The sequence below is a fragment of the Saimiri boliviensis genome, chromosome 4 (assembly GCF_048565385.1).
Source record: "Saimiri boliviensis isolate mSaiBol1 chromosome 4, mSaiBol1.pri, whole genome shotgun sequence".
Classification (NCBI taxonomy): domain Eukaryota; kingdom Metazoa; phylum Chordata; class Mammalia; order Primates; family Cebidae; genus Saimiri; species Saimiri boliviensis.
In genome coordinates, this window is record NC_133452.1 from 31,248,976 (window position 1) to 31,274,833 (window position 25,858).

At 41.8% G+C, this 25,858-nt stretch overlaps 1 protein-coding gene across 6 annotated transcripts in view; it reads left to right on the forward strand.

Moving 5' to 3' along the window:
- The window catches only part of NHSL1 (NHS like 1), a 276,841-nt gene that overhangs the window by 119,785 nt on the left and 131,198 nt on the right, over positions 1-25,858 (forward strand). For 2 of the 6 annotated variants that reach the window (XM_074397388.1, XM_003926872.4), the window contains exon 1: positions 1-10,230. This exon is cut by the window's left edge and continues 41,536 nt beyond it. The exons of 2 other annotated variants lie outside the window; for them this stretch is intronic. In XM_074397388.1, the coding sequence (XP_074253489.1) occupies positions 10,029-10,230 (202 nt within the window). In that variant the 5' untranslated portion in view covers positions 1-10,028. 2 more of the 6 variants (XM_074397389.1, XM_074397387.1) reach the window with 2 other exon arrangements.

Below are 25,858 nucleotides of genomic sequence, written 5' to 3' on the forward strand. Positions count from 1 at the left end.
GACAGGGACTACAAGATTGAGAAAGTAGGAGCCTGAGGCCACACCAACCCTGTGTCACTGCCTTACAACACTTGGCATAAATGCTTGCAGATCCTGCTTTGATTATTTTTCCTGTCAGGTTTTTGTTTTTGTTTTTGTTTTTTTTTGAGATGGATTCTCTCTCTGTCACCCAGGCTGAAGGGCAGTGGCACGATCTCGGCTCACTGCAACCTCCGTCTCCTGCATTCAAGTGATTCTCCTGCCTCAGCCTCCCAAACTAGCTGGGATTACAGACGCCTGCCTCCATGCCTGGCTGATTTTTGTATTTTTAGTAGAGACAGGGTTTCACCATGTTGGCTAGGCTGGTCTCGAACTCCTGACCTCAGGTGATCCCGCCCGCCTCAGTCTCCCAAAGTGCTGGGATTATAGGTGTGAGTCACCACGCCCGGCCTGTGAAAAATTTCTCTAAATTGCCAGTTTTTGACAACTGAAACCACCTCTACTCATTCCCTATTAGGCCAAGTCTTTTCAACTTTGGCTTTTATAAACAACACCAAAAAAGGACAAGAGTGCAAAAAAATATCAGAATTCTTACAAAATGAACAGAAATGCTGAGAGATATAACAGGTGGCAGAACTCCTATTGGTACTCCACTGCGTCAGCTTTCTACAGCTGCTCTAAAAGCTACCACAGACTTGGTGGCTCAAAACAACGGGAATTTATTCCCTCATCCCTCTGGAGGCCCGAAGTCTGAAGTCAAAGTGTTGGCAGGGCTGCATTCCCTCTGCAGGATCTAGGGAAGATCCTGTTCTTTGCTTCTTCCAGCTCTGGTGGCTGAATCCCTGCAATCCCAGCCTCTGTGGTCACATTGCCTTTTCCTCTTCTGGTGGAAGTCTCCCTCTGCTTCTCTCTTTTAAAGAACACATGTGTTTGCATTTTATAGCCCACCCAGCTAATCCAGGATAATCTCCCCGTCTCCAGACCCTTCACTGAATCACACCTATGTGTCTTTTCCCTTGTCAGGTAACGTTTAGAGATTTCTCTCCCTCCACCCATGCTAATACTTAAAAAATTGGTAATTTGGGGGCTATTAATTTTCTACCAAGTCTCTATGTTTGCCACATTCAATGGTATGCTGGAGCCAGCGTGTACTGACTGTGGGAGCCAGTTCTTAAATTTCAAGATTTTAGCAGGCTGGTTGTTACATTGTTGGTATCTTGAAAGTGGCCATGGTGGGAGCCTTTATGTCATGGAAATTGGCAAATATGTATAAAAAGTCCTCGTTTCCCACATCCCTTCTCCCCACCCGAGAGAGCCAGTTTACTAGAACACCACTGGTTGGCTAAATCTCCCGACCACGAGAAAACTCAGCTAGAGAGTACATCTCATCCCGAAGAAATTACTCAAGCCCAGAGGCTTGACTCAGGCCTGTTACTTGTTTCTTTTATTTCCTTTTTTTGTAGTATGTTGAAAGGATCTACACATATCTGTCTCCTACAACAAATTTTAGACTTCCTAGGGCAGGGCTCTATCTTTTGTGCTTTAGAATCAGCCTGCCTGGCCCATCTCCTACCAAGAGATCAATAAATATTTGAACTGATCTCTGTTAACTGGGCTCTTTTTCATTTCTGGAGGTGACACACATACTGATGCCTGGCTGCAATAATTCTAAATACATGTATTTACATTTCTGTCTCTTTCCTTGTTTGGAAACATAGTAGATATTTTTGCTTACCGGGTACTCTTGATTAAAGAATTTTAGTTACTTCATGTTCAATTCTGTTAATCATTAGAAGTAAGATGTATCTGCTTCACTGGAAATCACCACTTATATCAAGCAATGTGTAACATGCATAGCATGTAGGAGTAGCACAGTAAAAGGAGGCTGAATTGATAAGATGTCTGATCAAAGTCAGATCTATTCAGTGTAAGCACTGTAGAGCCATAGTGAGTATAGTTTTAAAGATAGAGTTAAATAGAATAATTGCTTTAGAAGGGCACTGAAGGTTGATTGGAAAATTCTTTCTAATTTTTAAAATATCTACTAGGAAAAACTGATGTAAAATTTTTTTTTCCACTGGCATGGAGCAATTAAAGTCACCTAGTACAACCCAGCAGGTCCCAGCCTGTGTGTGGATTATCACGTAGAATCTGGGCTGCATTTTGATCTGGCTGTTGATTGCACTGGGTTCTGGGCTGGATCATTGGATTCTGAAGTTTTGGTGGATGGAAGCAGTGAAGATGTCCTGATAAATGAAGAAACACATATGCCTGCCAGCTAATAACCTTCTTTCTTCCCGAAGTGAAACAGTATGGCTGTGTGAATAATGGAGTTTTATTATTAACCCTTTAATTCAGATTATATACTTTTTGCCAGTTTATACATTTTACTTTTGATTTTTGTCATTTAGTGATAAAGGAATGATACCTATAAAGGTCTAATTATCTCTTTACCCCAAAACTTGTTAAGATCAAAAGAAAGAGGTAACATGGAAGTGATGGATGGTTCCATTTTTCACCCTGTCAACCAACATTGGTTAAATGCTGGCTGTATGTGAAGTATTATAAGACAGGGATCCCCAAACCCCAGGCCATGGACTTGTACCAACCAGTTCATGGCCTGTTAGGAACCAGGCCTCTCAGCCGGAGATGAGCTGTGGGCAAGTGAGCATGACTGCCTGAGCTTCACCTCCTGTCAGATGAGCAGTGGCATTCGATTCTCATAGGAGCACAAACCCTGCTGTGAGCCACACATGGCAGGGATCTAGGCTGCACACGGAGAATCTAATGCCTGATGATGAGCTGAGGTGGGACAGTGTCATCCTGAAACCACCCTCTACCCTGCTGTTCATGGAAAAAGCATCTTCCACGAAACTGGTCCCTGGTGCCACGGAGGTTGGGGTCCGCTGCTGTAAGGGACAGGAAGACGACAGATGAGCTCCCTGACCTCAGGGGGGATTATAGTCTAGCACTGTGCTAACGTAAACATGGTCTGTGTACTGGCATCACGTGGGCACTTCTAGGAGCTCAGAATTTCAGTCCTTTTCCCAGACACACTCTGCATGTCAGTAAGATCGCCTATGATTTTAAGTGCTTAACACAATTTGCTAAAAATACTGGTTGAGTGGATAGAATCAAATAATAACCACAGTGATCACTGGAGAGGCTACAGGAAAGGTAGCAAGAACAAAGGAAGTCATGATTTAAAAAAAAAAATTATTTATTTGGGCTGGGCACTGTGACTCATGCCTGTAATCCCAGCACTTTGGGAGGCCAAGGTGGGTAGATCACAAGGTCAGGAGTTTGAAACCAGCCTGACCAACATGGTGAAACCCCATCTCTACTAAAAATACAGAAATTAGCTGGGCATGGTGGTATGTACCTGCAATCCCAGCTACTCAAGAGGCTGAGGCAAGAGAATTCCTTGAACCCGGGAGGCGGAGGTTGCAGTGAGCAGAGATTGCACCACTGCACTCCAGCCTGAGTGACAGAGCAAGACTCCGTCTCCAAAAAGAAGAAGAACAAATTATTTATTTGGAATTTTCTTTTGATCTCAGAGTAAGTTTGCCCTTGGTCATCTTATATCAGAAGAATCTCAAAGTTGGTGCTGTTTTGGGGTTCCTTGTAATCTGAATGCCTTAGATTGGGGATTTTTTCTTGTTGAAGTTGGTACAGATGTCACATTCTTGGTTATCGGCTGCTCACCAAGCCTCTGACAGTCCATATTCTCTGTCAGTGGCAGCTTCTGTACCAGGGACATCCTTTATCCCCTTGCCCCTCCGGGGACTGAGAACAATAATCTGCCATATTGCTCCTGTATCAAGTGATCCCATGGGGACAGTGTGGCTAAGGCTTAGGATGTCAGATCTGTTGGCTCTTTTCAGACATGAAGACTCTGGATGGTGGGAGTTGGGCTGGTGGTGATATATGCGTAAATGTTTGTGTTTACTCTTTCCCTTTGAGGAGAACAAGACTATTAATTCCATTGAAGGCGTATATGGCATTTAAATCCAGGGTTTCATGAAAAGTCAGTGTTTTTTCTTCTTTTAAGTGTTGAAGCAGTGGTAGCTGAGGGCAACCTGAAAATGAGACCGGCTCTGAATAGGTAATTAGCTATGTTTTGTCTGTTCCACGACTTCTTTTTTGAGTACAATTGCTTGTTTCATTCCTTGGTGGGTGGAAAGGTGGATAAAGGAAGGAGCATTGAATGTGCCGTGGGGAGTGTGTTTGCTCTGAGCCTGGGGGTAATACCGTTTGGTTGTTTTGTTTTTCTAGTTATAAAAATCTGGCTCAGAGTATTTACTTTTGATATTGAGATAAGCTTTCATCATTTGTGTGTACAAATCACCTCATAGAAAGATTTCCATTTAAGTTGACTCTTGAATTATTCACAGGAGATGACAGTTGGAAAACCTACTGCACCCTGTCCTAAGCTAAAGGTCCCTGTGGGTTGTCTGGGTGATTCATGTGGTAATCTGATGAGAGGCACACTTCACTGCTCCCAGCCCAGGCAGGGCCGCTTAAGAACGTGACACCGCTTAGAGCAGTCCTCCTCTCTGCTGTATGTGGTTTTCTTTGCACCTTTGTCTCTGTTCACATGCCTTCTGTTGATGCGCCTCGATCCCAGCCAAACCAGCCAGCCCCGGCAGCTCTCACAAGCCAGCTGTGTTTTCCCACTGATTTCTAACTTCAGGGTGCTGCCTTTCTTGTTCTCTTTCCTAGGTTTCACAGGGCAAGCAAGCTACACACGGAAATGAAAAGTCACAGTGCTCATTGGTGGCCTGTGAGGCCCCAAAACTGATGGCACTTGAAATTAGTTCCTATTTTTGGCTGGCATTTTACACAGATGGCGAGTAGAGTAATTACATGCCTGATTGCATTGAGAGGTTTGTCTGATCCCATATCCTGTCCTCTTTAACACTTTTATTAAGTCTCAAACTTTCATTTATGATGAACTCCTTTTTAACGATGCCAGTATATGCTGAAACATAAAACACTGTGTCTTACGGCAAGAACCTTCCAAACATACTCAGTCTATTCCTTTGACTCTGGGTAGAAGCATAAATAAATCCTTTCCAAATTAATGGGCATTTGACTTAGGAATTCCCAAAGGAGATGATTCTAGAACTTCCCTTAGTAATTTATTCTGGTACCTCCAGTTTTTATAGTTAACTTTTCCTTAACATATTACTTAAATTGTTTCTGAAATACATAGAGTAAGATTGAGCAATCTCTTGTCCCTTTGTCAGCAGTGATGGTAAGTGACTGTCAAGTGCAGAGGCCTTAATGTAAAAGACAAGATCGATCATAAACCTGGTAAAGATCTGCCTGGGGGTCATTACGCAGGATCTGCTCCTCCAGCCATTTCAACCCTGGGGCTTCCGTCCAGCTGGTGAAGGACAGGGGTGCTGGCCAAAGGCAGCTGCGACAAAGCCCTTCCACTGAGGCTCTGCCTTTTATTCCGTGAGCCCTCATTAACTCCCACTAAACATGTAATTTAAACAGTCCTGTTTATGTGATTCCTAATGCCTGAATCTCAGCAGTGGCAAAGTGGTAGGAAGGGAGCAGTTATTGGCACATGTGATGACAGCAGAAGTTTGAATTTGACAGCCTGACAGTGAGAGGGGAGGGGGCAGCCCAGCGCGGTTAGGAAGGCGGATAAAATCTGTTCAGCACGTCTGTCTCACATGGGGACAAGGCAGTCTAGTGTAGATTTTCATAGGGAAAAATGGTTACACTAAGATATTTTTATTACTCTGAAGATTATAGCTGAAGTTATTTTTTTAAAAATTACTGTAAAAGTGGGGATTTTCAGTTGGGGAGTGGTGGCTCATGCCTGTAATCCCAGCACTTTGGGAGGCTGATGCGGGCAGATCCCCTGATGTCAGGAATTTGAGACCAGCCTGGTCAGCATGGTGAAACTCTGTCTCTACTTAAAATACAAAAATTAGCCGGGTGTGGAGGTGCACACCTGTAATCCCAGCTACTTCAGAGGCTGAGGCAAGAGAATCTCTTGAACCCGGGAGGCAGAGGTTGCAGTGAGCCAAGATTGTGCCACTGCACAATCTGTTACCCAGCCTGGGTGACAGAGCGAGACTCCATCCCCCCAAAAAAATTAAATAAAAAAAATAAAAGTAGGGATTAGCCATGGCAGGGTTATTAGGAAGATTAGGATTAATATACAGGAAGCACAAAGCAGCCTTGGCCCTGCTGCTGGGAGGGGCTGATCTGTATGGCTCTTGGGTTGACAGTCCATGTAACTAAAATGTGGCATTCGTCGTGGTTGCTAAAACAATATAGCTTGAGTGAATGTAGTAGCTTCTTAAGAAGCCCACTTCAGATGTTCTAAGCTAGAATATATATCTAACATACATAGTTAAAATCTAAATATTTCCTGCAAAGCTGATTTAAATTTATATTCTCTCTTGACTAACAGGAACTCTGATCCAGTTGTAAAAGTCGTTAATTTATTTGACTTTCTTAGATAAATGAAGATTTAATAATCATGGCCCAATATAACAGAAATGTGGACTAGCCAGTAGACAGAGAATTGATTATTATGCAAATGTATCCTTAGGTCTTAGGATTTGTGGGTGCACAGTTTCTGGAAATCTGGCATGAGTGAGCACTTACTTGGAGGGAGAGTCATGAGTCTAGTTCCTGAATGGACTAATTATTTTTGGTTGCTGGGTAGGAAATATTCCTTTAGCCACTCCTATTAACCCTTTCCTTGGTGTGTGCAGGGATGGGGGCACTGGAGGAAAACACACTAGTTACTGATGACACCAGTTCATCTTTGCTGCTGTGTAAGGGTGAGTTGAGGAAAGCACTCAACAGCACTTCTGGTAAATAAAGACCACCACTTGGGCTGGGTGTGGTGGCTCACACCTGTAATCCCAGCACTTTGGGAGGCTGAGGTGGGCGGATCACCTCAGGAGTTTGAGACCAGCCTGGCCAATATGCAGAAACTCCATCTCTACTAAAAATACAAAATTAGCCGGATGTGGTGGCGCATGAGTGTAATCCCAGCTACTCGGGAGGCTGAGGCAGGACAATGGCTTAGACCTGGAAGGTGGAGGTTGCAGTGAGCCTAGATCATGCCGTTGCGCACCAGCCTGGGCAACAAGCAAAGCTCCATCCCCCTCCCCTCAAAAAAAAGAACAGCACAAGTTTTGAGCATATATATCATTTTTTAATTTTTATTTTTAGTGCAGTCATGCAACCACAGCCCACTGAAGTCTCAATTTCTTGGGCTCAAGCGATCCTCCTGCCTCAGCCTCCTGCGTAACTGGGACCACAGGCAAGTGCCACCATGCCTGGCTATTTTTAAAATAAATTTTTTGGTATTTTTTGTAGACAGGATTTTGTCATGTTTCCCAGGCTGGGCTTCTTTCAACTCCTGAGCTCAAGCAATTCACCTACCTTGGCTTCCCAAAATGCTGGGATTACACAGGCAAACCAGCATGCCCAGCCAGATGTTTTTAAATTAAAAATGCAGCTGCAGGTTGTAGAGAGTAGGGAGAAGAGAATTGTGTTCATTGTTTGGGTTCCATGGATCCTTTGAATGTGCACAGACGTGTGTCTGGGGGCCTCATGAACCAATGAAATGGTAAGCAGCATTTGGGGCATTTATGGATTTTTCTGATGAGATGGTCTTTTTTTTTTTTTTTTTTTTTTTACTTTTCCTTGTATATTTTGAGACTCTTCTTTCTTTTCTACTCAGAAAGAATAGAGTGGATGTTTGATGTTAGTCACTGACTTTATACATAAATATTTTACCTTTGCCTTTACAATTGTAGTCAATGTAGAGATATGATTCTGATTAATAACTGGAATAGGCCCAGAGCATTTGGTGATGTATCAGGCATCCCTGGTAAGTGTGTGAATCTCTGATCCCAGTGGTGTCTCATGCAGCCTGGTCCTCATGCCTGACTCCTCTGTGTGACATTGGGTATGAACATACTTGCTCTGGGTCTGGGCTTCCCTGTCTGAAAATCGAGGAGTTTAAATTACATGATCTCGAGGACCCTTAGCTTTTAAACCGAGGCTGCTGTGTAGCTTCTCCCTTGGTAGTGCCTGTTCACTGTCATTATTTCCATGGTGTAATATGAACTGCCCATCCTAGGAACACTTTGTAGAACTTCTGACTTTCTTCTACAAATGTTCCTATCCCTGTAAGCTTGTAGAGCCTGTTTCTTAAAATCTCAGTGAATTGGAGTAGATGTACGATGCAAAATCCTGGTTTTAAAGTTTCTAATCAAAGTTTACTTTCTATTGCCCTTTGTTAGTTTTAATGCATTTGATCGATGCTGAGGGAAGCAACGTGCTGCGGACCTACTCTACTTGTTGCTTCTTTGCAACAAAAACTGGTGTGTTTTCCTCCAGTGCCCCCATCCCTGCACACACCAAGGAAAGGGTTAATAGGAGTGGCTAAAGGAATATTTCCTACCCAGCAACCAAAAATAACTAGTCCATTCAGGAACTAGACTCATGACTCTCCCTCCAAGTAAGTGCTCACTCATGCCAGATTTCCAGAAACTGTGCACCCACAAATCCTAAGACCTAAGGATACATTTGCATAATAATCAATTCTCTGTCTACTGGCTAGTCCACATTTCTGTTGTTATTTCTCCAAATAACACTTGGGGGAAGGAGATGCCGACCCAAGTCTCTGTGTTGGAAAGTTGCAAGGACTTTTAACATCCTTAGGACCATGGAATTGCAGTAAGTTAGCCTTGGGTGAAATGCTACACCCAAATGCATTGCAAGTTGTGGCTCTGGATAGTTCGCAGAGGAGGCTCAGGGCTACAGCCTGTAGCTAACTGCCACTAGCATCGCTCTCTCATGACTCTGATTCGAGGCTGGAGAGGATCCAGACTGGGAGCCCCTTGGCTCCCAGTGACAGGGCAGAGGAGAATCCTCAGCGCCATACTCTGGCTGCTGGTGACAGGCAGGAGTGGCAATAACAGGTACAATAATGGCTCAGGTTTCACCTTTGCTGGAAGCTGGGAGTGAATAGCTGGGTCAGTTATGTTCTTTGAAAGTAAATTTCCTTAAATGATGGAGGTTCCTAAATCCATCTAGGAATGTTGGATGTATTTATATGTACTGTATTAAGCCCCTCTCAAATTTGCACATTCAGAGGTATGGTCTGATAATTAATAATCAAGTTCTTTTTCTTTATGCCCACAAGTCTGTATTCTGCACAGAGTTGCAGACCGCGAGCTGCGCTAAAGTTCGGAAGTTTGAGCTGCCACTGAAGTACTGACTGCGGAGAGGCGGGGTTTTCTGTCTCCAATGAGGTGCCTTTGGTGTTGGGAAAACCTATCATCTTTCGCAGGAGTGCTTGCTCCGTAATCCAAGCAATAGCCACGCAGCCGGTTTTATTGTTTGCGGAGTCTTGCGGCTCTGAGCGAGCGCTTCCCAGACGGGAAGGAGGGCAAGTGGGCGGTTTATGATTCTGCCCTGTGCTGGGGCCAGTGAGCTGAGCTCTTTGATTTCTCCCAAGTAACCGTGTGGGTGAACTGTAAACTGGGTGCCTGGCTTGACCCTGAATCTTTTTCTCTAGGGTGAGGAGTGACTTCTTTCTGCAACCGACAGCTGGCTTTCTGCCCTGGTGGGGAAAGATGCCCGGGAGAGGAGTAGGATTACAATTTGGGATGCTAGAGACACACCAAAGAGTCGGAGTGCCTTGGCTTTGTGTTTTGCAAAGTCCTGACAAGTGTTCCTGAAATGAACACCCTGCTTCAGTTTTTAAATTATGCTTTTATTCATCTATTAGTTTTTGGCCGTGGATATCGCTGATCTAGAAACGGAGTCCACAGTGTGGCTAGGGTAAAACATTTGTTTTTTCTTTCTTAACCCCTCCTTTTCCCTTTCTTTGTAATTGGGTGACACAGAAGTCGTCTTTTTGGATAATGCCATGCCTGACTGTCAACATTGTCTAAGTGGGAAATAGCAGGCGCCTGGAGAGGACCTGGGCCAACGTGACAGACCCAGCGTTTTCTTTGCTGGGCTGTTCTTTGTCTCTAGTCGATTCTGAAAAGAAGATGAAAAAGGAAGGCTCTTCAGGTTCCTTCAGACTCAAGCCGAATGCAGGTTCTCTCTCACGTGCTGTGAGTTGGATAAATTTCTCCTCCTTGTCCAGGCAGACAAAGAGGCTGTTTCGCAGTGATGGAGAGCTCTCTGTTTGTGGGCAGCAGGTGGAAGTGGATGACGAAAACTGGATATACAGAGCCCAGCCCAGAAAAGGTGACTTGATTTTTTAAAAATTTAAACGTTTGAAAAAGTTTTTATGTAGAATTCTTTGTTTTTATTACTTACCCTTCGTGATTTTTGCCCCTCATTAGGAGTTTCTTTTGAAATGTTTGTTTTTGTTTTGGAATTCGGCACCATTCGTTTACATTTCTAAAATAAAAATGCTCTTCCAACTAGACTCAGCTTGAGCTTGTATCTTGTATCTTTCAAAGAAGGATAAAGTAGCTGTTATTTGTTCTCAGCGGTCTCCCTTCTTCCATCAGAGCCACGTACTTATGTGACTTGTGAGAAGTTCAATGATAAACCACCACCCTAGAGAGAATCTTCTGCCCTTATAGCAATCTGGGGCTAGAACATGGAGCTCTTGTGAAACTGCACTGAGAAACTTTGGGAATCATAGGTAGTCTTCTTGCATCTTTCTTCTAAGATTGATGCTTGAATTAAACTGGTGTTGGGCTGTGACATCGAGGAAAATGAACACGCAAGGGGCTTAACCTGATATGTTAGTCTTAAGGAGTTTTTGAGTTTTGTTTTTTTCTGTTTTCCTTCTTTTAACCAGAGTTTTTAGATTTCTATCAAGTTTCTTTTCAGACGGATGTTGGCTCTGTTCTCAGGATTAGCATGTTTTGCCTCCACAATGGGGGAAAAAATATGTCCTGCTGGGAGAGAGGGAAACAGTTCAGTATTTCTTAACACACCCCTATTTTGTATTTAGAATTTCTGAGTTCTTCCTCTTAGTGTGTGTAGGGACTGAATTGTTAAGCGCTAAAATGCTTTCTCCTTTTCATGCAGTAGGCAAAGCCCAGTAGGGGAGTGCTATTTAAGTATCACAAAGGATCCAAGTGCAGACATTCCGTGTGATTGTGTTTTCCCTGTTTATCACATTCTTGCCCCTGCCAAGAGAAATCTTGCTGGAGTCTTCCAGGGACCTGTGCTTCCTCCTGTTTTGGGAAGCACAACTACTGAAACATGAGAGAATCAACTAAGTTAAATATGTGCTATGAGTACAGTAATTATATCGCACAGGCTGAGCGTTAATGCAGCCTTTCTTCAGGGTGAATGTGTGTAAACCATTTGTTCATGTCTATTAACTGTGGCACAAGAGGGACTCGTTAATAATCTTTGAAGATATCAGTTGTTTATGATATCAACAAGGTGATCGACAGTGACCCACTGATTCTGAACTTCAAAATGTGAGTTTTCAGTTCAAATGCTGTGTAATTGCCAGGCTTAGAAAAGGCATTTGTGCTTTCTGGCTGGACTTGTATAGTTTAGTAAGTCCATGAACTTTACTTTTCTAAATCAGGAATAAGCTGTGGTTTCGGTAAATGATTGGGTTGTAATGTTTGGAACAAAAATGTTTGAAGGGTGGATACAGTAGTGCTGTGGTCTCAAGAGGGTATAGTTTTGATTCCTTTGGATTTTGCTGAAGGTTGCTTTTTAGGACTTGTTTGACTTTGAGTTAACCACTGTCGAGTTTCTGTTAGACTATGTACATGAGAGCATAAGGCTCTAAGATTTCTACTATAGAGGCTTCATCTGACTTAACATTAAAGGAAAAGAGACTGAATTTGTGTGTATTAGTTTTAGTTGGGAAATAAAGCAAATACTGTACACGTGACTTGTGGAAAATAAAGAAGTCATTGTAAAGGACAGGGGTGACTTGTGAAGGGAGGACTTGCTTATGTTACAATAAAAAAGATTGTGCCCCTTATCCCTTAATGGAATAGGGGATACAGTAGCCTCATGAAGATAAATGGAAGCATAATACAGGGCATAAGTTTATGTGTTTTTTTGAAATAATTGGGCTTGAATAATATGATTTTTGACATATGGTGTCAGAGTCCTTAAAAGCTGCTTATACATCAAAATTCATGGCATTATATTCTGTTTTCACATTTGACTTACAAAACAAAATTGGCTTCCAACTGACATCTTGTCTCAGGGGCATGTTATAACAGTTGATCTTTATTCCACACAGTTCCTTCCTTTGGAGACATACAGAAGTGACATTTGTTTATGTGAGCAGATCAAAAGAGGAAAAGTCTTTAAGAAAAATTATGCAGGAATGAAGTTTTTTCTTAGAAGGATCAAATAAGCTGAAACTCTAGCAAGGATTATCAGTCAATAATAAGAATGCCCAATGGCCACGTTAGGAGTTGGTTGCAAATAAATATGCACTAGGAGACACATTGTTGTGCTGGGAATGTGTATCATCTTTTCTGTTTCTCTGCTCGGGTCACACACAGCCTGATCCACCTTCCTTTCAGTTTACTTTGCAACCCCCTAACTTATATTAACATTTTTTGATTTACGCAGATTGCCAAAAACCTGCTCTGACTCCTCCACACACACACACACACACACACACACACACACACACACACGCAAGAATCATGTAGTGACAGCTAGAGGTAGGGCAACTGTAGCTTAAACCAGCTTTACATCAGTGGTCCTCTCTCTCTTTCTCTCTCTCTCTCTCTCTCACACACACACACGCACACGCGCGCACACACACACACACAAGAATCATGTAGTGACAGCTAGAGGTAGGGCAACTGTAGCTTAACAAACTAGCCTTACATCAGCAGTTCTCTCTCTCTCTCCCTCTCTCTCTCTCTCTCTCTTTCTCTCTCTCTCTCTCTCTCTCTCTCTCACGCACGTGCGCACACACACACACAAGAATCATGTAGTGACAGCTAGAGGTAGGGCAACTCTAGCTTAACAAACCAGCCTTATATCAGCGGTCCTCTCTCTCTCTCTCACACACACACACACACACACACACACACACACACACACGAATCATGTAGTGACAGCTAGAGGTAGGGCAACTGTAGCTTAAACCAGCCTTACATCAGCGGTCCCCCCGTGGGATCTCTGGTTGGTGGGAGTCCAGTTCTGCAGCTCCCGGTGTTCTCCCTCCCCTCCAGAAGCTGCTGAGAGGCCACACTGCTTGCCTTTTCCCGGCCCGCTGTCTCCAGGTATTGCTTTGCCCCATTAGCCTGCTGAGCTCCCACCATCAGTGTGGATAGTGTGTTGTATGACACACGTTCAATTTCTGAAACAGAAGGTCTCTTAATAGGGAATTTCTATGCTGGATTGTTATCGGGAACATCAAAATAAAGTTTTTAAGTGGTTATATGGATATCTTTCGGTACAACAAACCCATAGCTTTATGATCTAATATCAAGAAACTAAGGATAAAATTATAGTGCTTGAGATTCTCTTTATTTTGAGAATCTTTTTATAAGATTAGAAGCTACTAGTATGCATTTTTCTAATTAGACTACTGTTTCTGAGCTTAAAAAGTAATTACAAGATACATATTGATAGGTCCAAAGCAGCTACCAGTAAGCATCTTTAGGTTTTCTTTTTTATGTATGTTTGACAGCACACCACAAGTTTAAAAACTCTCTCGTATACTCAGAGAGCTAAGAATGAATTGGGTAAACAGCAATGATCAAGTCGTATTCTTAGTATAGTATAACCCGCTACACTAGTAGATGATGTTTTGACTTAATTAGCCATGCAAATCAAGGGTGTGAATCAGTATCTTCTTTATATTGAAAAGGTAAAATGCAGTGGTAGATAAGACAATATGTAACTTTTCACGTGAAGTTGTGAGAGCATTTATTGGTGGAATTGTTACTGAATACTATGTGTAGGATACAAAGAAAGATAGCCCTCAGGTCCTGAAGTCATGGAGTTCAAGCTTAAATGGAGGGGGAGTGTAAAGGGGGAGTGTAAAGAGAAAATGCAGGATAATTGTGAAAAAGTGCAACACGGTGACCTAGATGAGAAGGTCCGGATAAAGGGACTTAATCTGGAACATTTTCATGTTTTGCATGGTCTTCTGATTGTTAGCGTTTAATGGAACAAGATTTAATAAGTATCTGCGTTTCTTCTAGCACTGTGGAAGGTCCTTGAGGGAAACTCATGACTATTAGTATTTATTCTGTGCTTCCCCTTACTTGCTCACTCAAATAAAACTGAAAGAGGTGGAATCATAATGGGATGTCCGACCTGTCACCACGCAGAGCTTGTTTTCTTGTATCCCCAGCTCTCCATTTAGCTGGGCAGAAGCGTGATTGATGGTCCTGGTATTGGCAGGTCAGGAGTTAGGGAGAGTAATTGACGTGCAAAGCCTTGTTTTAAGCAATGTTTCATCCTTTCCTTCTGGACTTTATCATACAGACTAGTAACATTACCAGATTTGAATTATTTGAATGTCAGTGCCCACCCTTCTCAGCGACTACAAAAATGGCCAGAGAATGACCATACTAGGTATCAAGGGTAATGAATAATCCATATACTAGATTATCAATTTTTAAGTGTGGGAGTTGAATCTATTTAAAGTAATTTCATCCCAATTTTTCTCCTAATAAAATAGTTGCAGAAAGCAGGTTCCTTGTGTATAATTAGATTACCAATGATCAGATAATTACAATGGAGAAAAATGACGTGAAAGACCGAAAGCAGCTAAGTCGAAACTCAAGATCCTGTTTCCATGTAAATAGCTGTGATTTGTTTCGTATAATAAAATCCTTAAAATGGGATTTAGGCATAGCTTCCTGGGCCAGGCGTGGTCGCTCATACTTACCATCTCAACACTTTGAGAGGCGAGGTAGGCATATCACTTGAGTCCAGGAGTTCAAGACCAGCCTAGGGAACATGACGAAACCTCATCTCTACAAAAAAACAGAAAAAGTAATCAAGTGTGGTGCTGTGCACCTGTAGTTCCAGCTACTCAGGAGGCTGAGTTGGTAGGATGGCTTGAGCCCAAGAGGTCAAGTTTGCAGTGAGCCGAGATCATACCACTGCACTCCAGTCTGGGTAACAGAGCAAGACTAGGTCTCAAAAACCAAACAAACATAAAGACTAGGTCTCAAACCAAAGAAGAAACCTCCCTAAAAAATAGCTTCTTTATGGCATTAGGAAAACCTAAGAAATATTGACAAATGTTGGCAAGTGGCATCACAAATTTAAGAGTGAAACAAGATTAGTAAGTTTTATTTATTCCGAGGGTTACTACATATATCGGGAAAATAGCCAAATACAGTGTATGTCAGTTTCTTAACAAAAGAGATCAGTGAATGTCATGTTTTTCCTCTTACTTCCTACTGAAGTTGACATTCTGTGAAAGAGACACATAGTGAGTGCCACTTAATATTTTATCTGGTCCATTGAAACTGCCCTTTATTGACCTTTGATTATTATTATTTTTTCTTCTGAAGTTGGGACTCTCTGTTGTCTCACTGCCTTGCTTTATTGTAAAATGTCTTTATTTGGCAATTAAATTGTTGAAGTTCTATTTAAATGAAGTTTTATCTAGTCTTCTTCCTTTTTTAGTTAAAAAATTTTGTAGGTTTGTTTTGAGAAGAAACACTTAAATTATGAAAAAAATATACATTTTTTAAATTACGAAAACTGTCTGAAGAGTGATAAAAGAAGCACGTTATTGTCAGGGCTTGGGTTTGTAAGTGAGTAACCTGTGTTCTTTTCCATTGCAATGCCTTTGCTAAGTCACAAAAACCTTCTTTGAAATTGATCTTTACAGTTTACTTTTAATAATTTTAAAAGATCCTGCACATTATTTAGGGTTAATTTTTATGTCTCTTGCAATTATTGTAAAATATATTTCCATATAATTTCAGGGTTTTTTGGTGTAACTATAACATGTTCTGTCAAATTACAGGGGTTTGTTTGCTTTTTTAGAGACAGGGTCTTGCTTTGTTGCCCAGGCTGGAGTGTAGTAGCACAGTCATAGCTCCATGTAACCTTGAACTCCTGAGCTCAAAGGATCCTTGCCACTCAGCCTCCTGAGTAGCTAGGACTACAGGCACAGGCTACCATGCCTATCTAATATTTTATTTTAATTTAATTTTATGTTATGTTATTATTTTTGTAGAGATGGGATCTCTCTCTTTTGCCCAGGCTGATCTTGAACATCTGGCCTCAAGTGATCTTCCTGCCTTGGCCTCCCAAAATGCCGGGATTACAAGCCTGAGCCACCATGCCTGGCCTAGAGTTTTTTTTTTTTTTTTCTTTTTTTTTAAACTACAATATTTTCTTTCAGATACTTCAGTTTATCTCCTAAAGGTACGCTGTGTTTGCACCTAGATGTCTGTCCTCATAGAGTTTAGGGCCTCATCAGCTCTTACCTGGACTTCTGAATGGTCTCCTGTCCTCTCTTGCTGTCTCCACTCTTGTTCCCTTTGATCCATTCTTGAGTCCACACTGTTTCCAGAGTGATCTTCCTAAAATACAGACACTGGCTGGGCCCAGAGGCTCTAGCCTATAATCTCAGCATTTTGGGGGGCCACGGTGGGTGGAGCACTTGAGCTCAGGAGTTGAAGACCAGCTTGGCCAACATGGCGAAATGCTGTCTCTACTAAAATACAAAAATTAGTCAGGTGTGGTGGTGCACACTGGTAATCCCAGCTACCTGGGACACTGAGGCGTGAGAATTGCTTGAACCCGGGAGGCAGGGGTTGCAGTGAGCCGAGATCATGCCACTTCACTCTAGCCTGGGTGACACAGCAAGACTCCATCTTAAGGAAAAAAACCCCCAAATCAGAAAAACCCACAAAAACCCCAAAACAACTGGGTCACCTTTCAGTAGCTCCTCATTGCCTACGGAATGAAGCCCACCACTTAACATGGCATGAAACCTTATGAGATCTGCCTCCGTCCTCTCCCCTGCAGAAATTACGTGCAGACTTACTGCCTTTTCACAACTCCAGAAACTTGCACCTCTCGTTCCCTCTCATGGTGTTGTAGTCGCCTCCCCTGCCTGTTAGCCTCCTGCTTATCCTTCTGGACTGCTTTAAAACTCTGTAAAGTCGGGCCGGGCACGGTGGCTCAAGCCTGTAATCCAGCACTTTGGGAGGCCGAGGCGGGTGGATCATGAGGTCAAGAGATCAAAACCGTCCTGGTCAACATGGTGAAACCCCATCTGTACTAAAAATACAAAAAATCAGCTGGGCATGGTGACACATGCCTGTAGTCCCAGCTATTCAGGAGGCTGAGGCAGGAGAATTGCCTGAACCCAAGAGGCGGAGGTTGCAGTGAGCTGAGATCGCGCCATTGCACTCCAGCCTGGGTAACAAGAGCGAAACTCCGTCTCAAAAAATAAATAAATAAAAAATTTTAAAACAAACAAACAAACAAAAACCTCTGTGAAGTCTTCTCTAACGTCCTCAGGCAGAGCTGATTGCTCTCGTTTCTGTTGTTTCTCTGCCTTCTTCATTTCTCTCTGTGTTTATTGTTCACTGGATTATGCTTACTTGTTTAACTTGTCTGTGTCTTGAGCTAGACTAGACTGACCTGTTTTAGGACAGAGACCCAATCTTACTTATCTTTATTTCCAAGGCTAAGTGCTTAATAAATGGTTGCTGAATGGATGAATTTATCTGGGACTAAGTTAAATAGTGCTGTGTGCACAGGCTAATGTGCTAAGCAAATACTTTCTGAATTTGGCTTAGCCTGGCTAATTTTTGTATTTTTAGTAGAAATGAGTTTCACTATGTTGGCCAGGTTGGTCTCGAGCTCTTGGCCTCAAGTGATCCACCTGCCTCGGCCTCCCAAAGTGCTTGGATTACAGGCTTGAGCTACTGCGCCCAGCCTGTTTTTGTGTTTTGGGAAGACCTCTCTAGAAACAATGTAGACTGAAGGATAGCTCAAAGGGGAACAAGAGTGAAGACAGCAAAGAAGGACAGAAGACCATTCAGAAGTCCAAGTTATGGGTAGCGTTTATGCTTATTACCAGTGCTCTCATCTCTGGACTTTTTTGAGTGTAATAAAAGAGAGAGTTCCATTTGTGGGAACATAATTTCGATGGCATACTTTTGGTGTTTTCTGTTGCTCCACTCAAACTATGTACGTTTCCAGCACTTTGTATAATTAAAAAAAAAACTGGTCATGGCTGTTTTGACCAATTTGTAAAGTTGGCTTTGGTAAACAGAGAGCAGACATGGAATGAACGATGCCAGGCCTGATAAGGAGAGGCTCCATGGTGCTATTGCAATCTTTTCTTAACTGGTTTCCCTGCTTTCACCTTTGTACACAATGCTCCCCTCCCTGCGGATTGGGCTGATCTTAACCCAGCAGCTGGGTTAAACCTCAAAGAGAAGTCAAGCTAACCTCACTGATTCAAACCCCTCAGGTGCTTTCCTTCGCCAGTTAGTTGAATAGCTAAGCCTTGACAATCTTCCCTAAAGCCATACATCCCGCTTCCCTTACCCCATCGCCTTCTCTTTCTTCCTCCTCACTCACTCCTCCACAGCCACACTAGCCACACTGTAAAGTGGGCTAATACCTATTCATCATATATTGTCAGTAGCAAGTACAGTTTATTCATTGAATAAATGAATGTTTGTTTTATAGATATGCTGTAAGCCTACAAATTCAATTTATTGTGTTTAATGATACTGGCTATTGGATTGATAATGTCTTCACTATCAATAGTCAATTGAGTCAAAAAATGTCTTTATCCTAGTGTAGACTATTACGTAGAATTTCCAGTTGTACAAGTGTCTTTGGAGTGCTTGTATAACCTAGGCAACTCAAGTAGAACCTATCACTTCCTTTACATAATCCTTCAAGGAATTTGTAGCTCAGTGTTACATCAAATCCTGAGATGATTAAAATACTAAATTGAAAGTCATATCTGAATCAGTGATCTACCCATAAGCTTAACAATAGCTAATTTACAGTGAATGTTTACCATGGCTAGGCACTATTATTAACACTTTACATGAGTTAATCCTTTAATAAACATAGTCTGGACATCGTAAGTGACCAATAAAAATAATAGTTGGTTTGGTAAGGGAGGGTCAGATCATTAGAGAGAATTGAAAACTGGGCAGAGAAACAGATGTGGGGAGACAGGGAACCAAGTGTGATTCTTCAGAGGGAGAAATGACACTGAAAGCATCTAGAGTGTTTTGGCGTCAAGGACTTAATAACTTTCGATTTAAGGGTACGTACTCTGCTTTGAGAATATTTGAGTATGTGCTTTATATTTCTCCTAGATTTGAAGCTCTTTGAAGTCTAGCCTGTGTCTTTATCAAGTGCCTTGCACTTTGCCGACAGTAAGTAAATATCTGTTGTGAGTACTCGGTCGAAGCTGTGTTGGAGGGAACCTGCTCTGGTTATGGCGGGCAGAAGGGGTTGGAGCATTAGGGGCCAGAACCAGGTCATCTAAGGGCTGTTGTAACTGAGAAAAGGCAAAGGCTGGTTGAAGGGATTATATAGGCACATGAGGAGAAGTAATAATGAAACCACAGATTTTCATATTATGCTACCTTTTGTTGTTGTTTTTGTTGTTGTTGTTGTTGTTGTTGTTTTGTGTGTGTGTGAGACAGATTCTCACTGTGTCCCCCAGGCTGTGGTACAGTGGCGCGATCTCGGCTCATTGCAACCTCCGCCTCTAGGGTTCAAACAATTCTCATGCCTCAACCTCCCCAGTTGCTGGTATTACAGGTATGTGCCACCATGTGCAGCTAATTTTTGTTGTTGTAGTGTTTTTAGGAGAGACAGGATTTCACCATATTGGCCAGGCTGGTCTCAAACTCCTGATCTCAGGTGATCCATCAGCCTCAGCCTCCCAAAGTGCTGGGACTACAGGCATGAGTCACCATGCCTGGGCATGTTAGAGTATCTTTTTTAAGAGAAGTCACAGATTTTCATAATTACTTGTTCCCTTAGCAACAGCATCTGTGATTTTTTTCCAATGTATAGTTACACTTTTTCTAGCTTTGTGAACTATGAGTAGTCTTTACCTTATATTTCTAATCTCCTAATTAAAGATTATATTTATGGCAATCACTGCCTTAATAAATGTGATTGGAAAATTTACGTATAATCAACATACACACTGTTCATGTACATAAATGTGTGTGGTGTGAGGCTGGGGATGGCTGAAGCTGGGTGAGTGATGTAGGTATAGAACAAGGATAAAGGCTCCACCCCTCTTCAGGCCTTCTCTGTTCCATTGAATTCAGCATCTCTGAGCATTCTCTATCAGTTCATTGTTGACATTTGATGACTGACTAGTAGTTATCATAGACATTAAACCAACAATTATTCATTTAGTTTTTGATAAAACTTGTCACTGTACTGGCTGCATCACACTTTGGATATTTAGGCCATAAGAGAAATGGTGAATGTGTGCTTAGACAAGTGGTTGTCTGAGACCGTCTTCCCCCTGGGGTTGTAGGGGAAGGAATTGTTGGTCAAGTCTCCCAGCCAGTGCTTCCCCTACCAACACGGTCATTTGCTGGGCTCATTTCTAGTGTTTGGGTGCATGCTTGGGTGTGTGCTTCACATGCTGGGCACATCGTGGGTTCTTGTGTTTGGAGAGTCTTCTGAGTAAGTCACACTAAGTCACGCTGAGTGACTTAATGTGCACAACTGCACAACTCAGTGTACACAACTGCATACAAACTACATATGCACAGCTGCAAACAATGACTCAGTGTGCACAACTGCATACAAACTACATATGCACAACTGCAAACGACTCAGTGTGCACAACTGCATATACTTGATATAAAGCAACCTTCTGAGTAAGTCACACTGAGGAGCGACCCTTTCCCAGAGTGAATGTGAAAATAGCGTGAATTCTGAGGTTACTGGGAGCAACCTGGCCCACTGGGCATTTCCTAGAGTAGGTGCTCATTAAGGTTGGTGGAGGGAAGAGGGACTCGACTCTACTCTCCCATTTCCATGCTCTCTTATTTTTGAAAAAGACTGTATTGGGAGTGGTAATGAATGGAAGAAGGTGGCCGTAAACTGGAGGGAAGAGGAGGGCATAAGCCACAGGGAAAGAAGAGATTATGACTCCTGTACTGATCCGGTTCCACACAGGGCACCCCCCCCCACTCCGCCCGCGACCACCCCACTTTGCTAAGACTTTTTGGATGCCATCCCCTAAGTAATCGTGGTTTGTGGGAGCTTGGTCAAATTTCTGAATATGCTGCTTGCATTGCTAATTGTACACTTGTAGTATTGTAGGTTTATTTGTTTTCGTGTTTTTAAGACCACTTTATAAGTTTTTGTACATCATTGAAAAAGGTAGAGAACAAGGATAAAGGCTCATCTTTTCATTGGTTAAAATAATTTTATGGTACAAGTAAATTGTCAGCTTTGGGCTTGATATATATTTAGCTTTCCTGACAGAAAACTCACAAGTATTAATAGGAGCCACAGGCAGTTGAGATTTCCTTAAACAGTATCACGTGAGTTTTTTGTTTTCCATGAACTTGAATAGAGAACATGAGAATAAGCATATTTTATTGTCAGTACAGTTCCCTTGCCTCTGTTCCCTAAGCTTCTCTTTCACTTTGTAATTAGAAACGCCTCAGCTAAAGTAGAAACTTGGTATCTGATGTTTCTGAATTGCCTTCTGAGATAAACCAGCATTCCTACCCAAACACAGGTGGGTATTGCTTTAGTCTTGATTGTCTGGGGATTCTTTTATAAAGCAGACACCAGGCAGTTTGTGAATTTACCTTGCGGGTGGTTGTGGCTGTGCTTGGTTTGGTTGCTGTGATCATCTTTCCTGGTAGTTATTTATTTACATGATTTTTTTTCACCAGCAGAAACTACATAGAATGCTTTGACTTCCTGGAAAAAGAACTTTGATTTCTACCTTGAAGTCATTTCATTGCTGGGTTCTTCAACACACTCTATTCCCATTACAAAAAGATGTTTTAAATATTTTTTCCTTGCTAGCTTCCCAAGTCCAGTTCTTTGTCCTTAAGTATGCATGCCTGAGAATTGTCAGGTCATGAGGATCTTAGCTCTGTTCCATTTTCAAGCCACTTTTGAGCCATCATGTCTCATTTGTGTGCTGTTGATGCTTTATGAAGCTGGCGAGCTTGGGGCTTCTCTCCTTAGACATTCCTCTGGATCAGTAGACCTTGGTTACATCCCCGCTCTGGAGAATGTGTTAGTTTATTCAATGGATCTGTGTTCCTATGTCACTGTAGCCAGGGGAAGGTTATGCCACTGACTTTAGAAATCTTAAAGGTTATGTTTCAACTCCAACTAATTAAGATTTGAACAAAAATCCAATTAGTAAATTATTCTCTAGTTTCTGAGAAAGTTGAGCTTGTTTTCTCTAGAGTAAGTGTTTGTTTCAAGTGAGGGAAAGAATCTTCTACAGGAACTATGACATGAATGTTTTGGGGTTTTCTGCACCTGAAAAGGTTAATTATAGTTTATTTTTTAAGTCAGAGAATTTAAAAAGTTTTGTGTCCAAAGTAATAAATACACTTTACATTGGTTCCCAGGCCACACATGGCATCTGTGCACAGAATGCATACGTGGAATAGCTTTGTGAAGTGATTTACCTTTACTGCGTGTCTACATATGATATTCTGCCTTCTGTTTATTCTATTCTGTGTTATCAAACAGAAAATGTCAGCCCTGACGTACTACTTGATTTTATGACCCTTAAAAATGGTGCTTTCAGTAGACTTCACTTCTTTTAGTAGACTTGACTTATTTCAGTAGACTTCACTTCTTTCAGTAGGGTATTATTATGCATGTGTATCACATAGCTTTTTTTCTCAATATATAGAAGTTACAAGCTGCGATAGAATTTCTGTGGATAGTTCATTGTTGTCTTGGTGTTGGAGAAAGGCTGGCATACCAGGAGTACTTTGAGAAACAGTGCAGAGTAGTGGTGCCTCTCAGAAAACCATCTAGTCCAACACCCAGCTTGTGACTCAGAGCCACCTACGCATTCATCCACTGTAGGAAGTCCTTTTCTGAGTTCCCCTCTGCACCCCTAGTCTAGGACCCTGTTGGTGTATAAGCCTTGAAAATTGGCAGCAGGACCGAGTGATTTCCAACGGGAGCCTGGCTGCCTGCTGCAGGGCAGTGTGGAAGCGCCTGCTAATGCACTCAGGCTGATTCCCTGCACCTGCTGACTGGCCCTAGGGAAAGCCCATGAATAGCAATGTCTGGCCAGTTTCTGCCCTGGTCCTGTAGATTTCTCTGTCATTATGCTTACCAGCCTGCTGTCCCTCCCCTGTAGGGGAAAATAAGTTGTGAAGTTTAGTCCAAAACTTCAATTTCAAATTGTTGGACTCTAGCCTGTATGTGTCAGAGATCCTATGTCTGAACTGGAAAACAAAAGCATTGTTTCGGTGGGTTTCTTTTTCTTTATTTCTTTTTTGTTGTTGTTTGTTTGTTTTTAAGAGATAGAGTCTCCCTCTGTTGTTCAGGCTGGTGTGCAGTGGTGCAATCATAGGTCACTGTAACTTTGAATTATTGAGCTTAAGGTATTCTCCTGCCTCAGCCTCCCAAGTAGCTGGGACTACACGGGCTTGCCGCCATGCCTGGCTAATTTATTTTATTTTGTGTTTTGTGGAGAAGGGGTCTTGCTATGTTGCCCAGGCTGGTCTTCACTCTTAGCCTCAAGTGATACTCCCAACTCTGCCTCCCAAAGTGCTGGGAATATAGGTATGAGCCACTGCCTGGCTGGCCACAGTGTTTTCTTTCAAACAGTTATTGTAAAAAGCTGGTAATTGGTTAGAGATACTTTCCTAAATTGTGATCATATGGACTAGATGTTAACTTGTATAAAATATTAGAAGAGCGTGCCTTTTACTTATTTGTAGTTCTATATAAGTTGCCTCACTCATCTTTCAGAATTCTAAAAAAAAATTGAGAATATTTTTAATAAACGTCTTTCTAAAGTATAGTCTACATCCAGAGCCTGTTGACAGGTCATGGCTTTGCAGTATCCTGCATGGCCTTTTTTCATGATGAGGATACTTCTGTAGGAGTGGCAGGACAGTTGGCATTGCCTCTTTTTGTTGTGAGCAAGCAGTTCCTGCAAGATAAAGCGACTTACCCAAAGCCATGGAGATAATTGGTATAGACCGGATTTGAATCCACTTCTCATGACTTAGTCCCACACTCTTTCCATGCCACTGCAACAACTCTGCTCAAAAAATACAATTTAACCTGGTTGTAATGCTTTAGTGTCATTGTAACTAGTCGTTGGACCTTGTAATAATCTGGTGATGCCCTGGTGGCCCCTGAATGTTGTAGGGATCTTTGCTTAGGCATGAAATGGATCTCCACACTATTCTTTAACTTCTAGTGACTGTTTTGTATTTTACTTTTGCTGGAAGGCTTTCTCTTTCTACAGTGTATTTGTACCTGCCTCCTGTAGTCCCCACGACTTTTTGGCTTGGTGTTGCTCATGTGTTACCTTGTGTGGGGGGTCTGGGTAACCCAGTGTATGTATTGCAACAGTATTGACTGGAAGGTGCATGAGATCCCGAGCCACAATCTTGTGAGCAGTGCTGCCTGGCAGGAGGCTGTTTTGATCTCATCTTCTTTGCCATATTTTGAGTGGCCGCATTTGTCAGAAAAGTGATCTGCAGATAAGTAGATGTTGCTCTAATATGTAACTGTGTTTTTTACATGTTTATCTTCTGCTGGCTTTTCTTTTCGGTACAGTGGAATGAAGTATATATTTGTGTTTAATGTTACGGACTTGTGACTGTATTTGGGCATCCCAGTGTTTTCTGTAAATGTTACATTTTAAACACTTCTGAAAATCACTCTGAGTTTTCAAGGAGGATTACTATCTACTGCTTTGTTTCACTTACTAAGCAAGTATAGCTTTTAAACCTCGATTTCACCATTAACCACTTTCTCTAACAACTTGTTGATCGTTACTCTCTTTTCCCCATCTGATAGATACCAAGTCTATTTACTCATTTCTCATATATTTGAAATTGTGTCCCCCAGATTTCTATTTCATGTTTTTGTTCATACCCTCTACATTAAAAAAGTCAAGAAATAGTGAAGGTAAGACATATTTCAATTATTTTAAACCATTTGTACTCTACTAAACTTTTGGCCAAATACTTTAAATGATATTTGAGCCTCATTAATATGAATGGGAATTATATAAAATGTGGCTGAAAAAGCTGATCTGACCCTCTGGTTTTCCATGAATTTGTTAATGAACCACTAATATCCCAGTACAGAGAATTCACATGACATTTTACTAGTTTGTGCTGAAATGCTGTAATCCCCATTTTGCATCCTAGATGCACAGTGGTTGCCCAGTGAATACTTTGATTTGCACATAGGAGATCTACAAAAATGTTTAAATGCAATTTAAATTAATTGAAAATAGAGATTACAGAAAATTCTATGACTCAAGAAACGAGGCTCAGAGAAAAGAAAAATAGTTTCAAAAAGCATTGTTCTCCAAACATTGAAGAATTGACAGAGGAGTCTCACTCCTGATAGGAAAAGCTTTTGGTACCTTATATAGTTACTCTGTTTTGGTTGTAAAATGTCAGAGATAGTGAGTTTTAAAGATGTCTTTCTTTTCTGATAAAATGAAAACCCAAAGAATTCTGTTTTGTGTTTAGTTAATGAGAGAAATCAACTTTAGTTATTATTTAGAGAGTGCTCTTATTGAATAAATGACCACACATTTTCTTCTCTCGGTGCCATTTGAAGCACTGTAGTAAACGTTTGTACACAGTCTCTATGTTGGACATGTGAAGGGATCTAAGTGGAGTTAGCGTAACAACAAGGCTAACTAACACGGACGGGGCTGGAAGGAACCTCTGAGGTG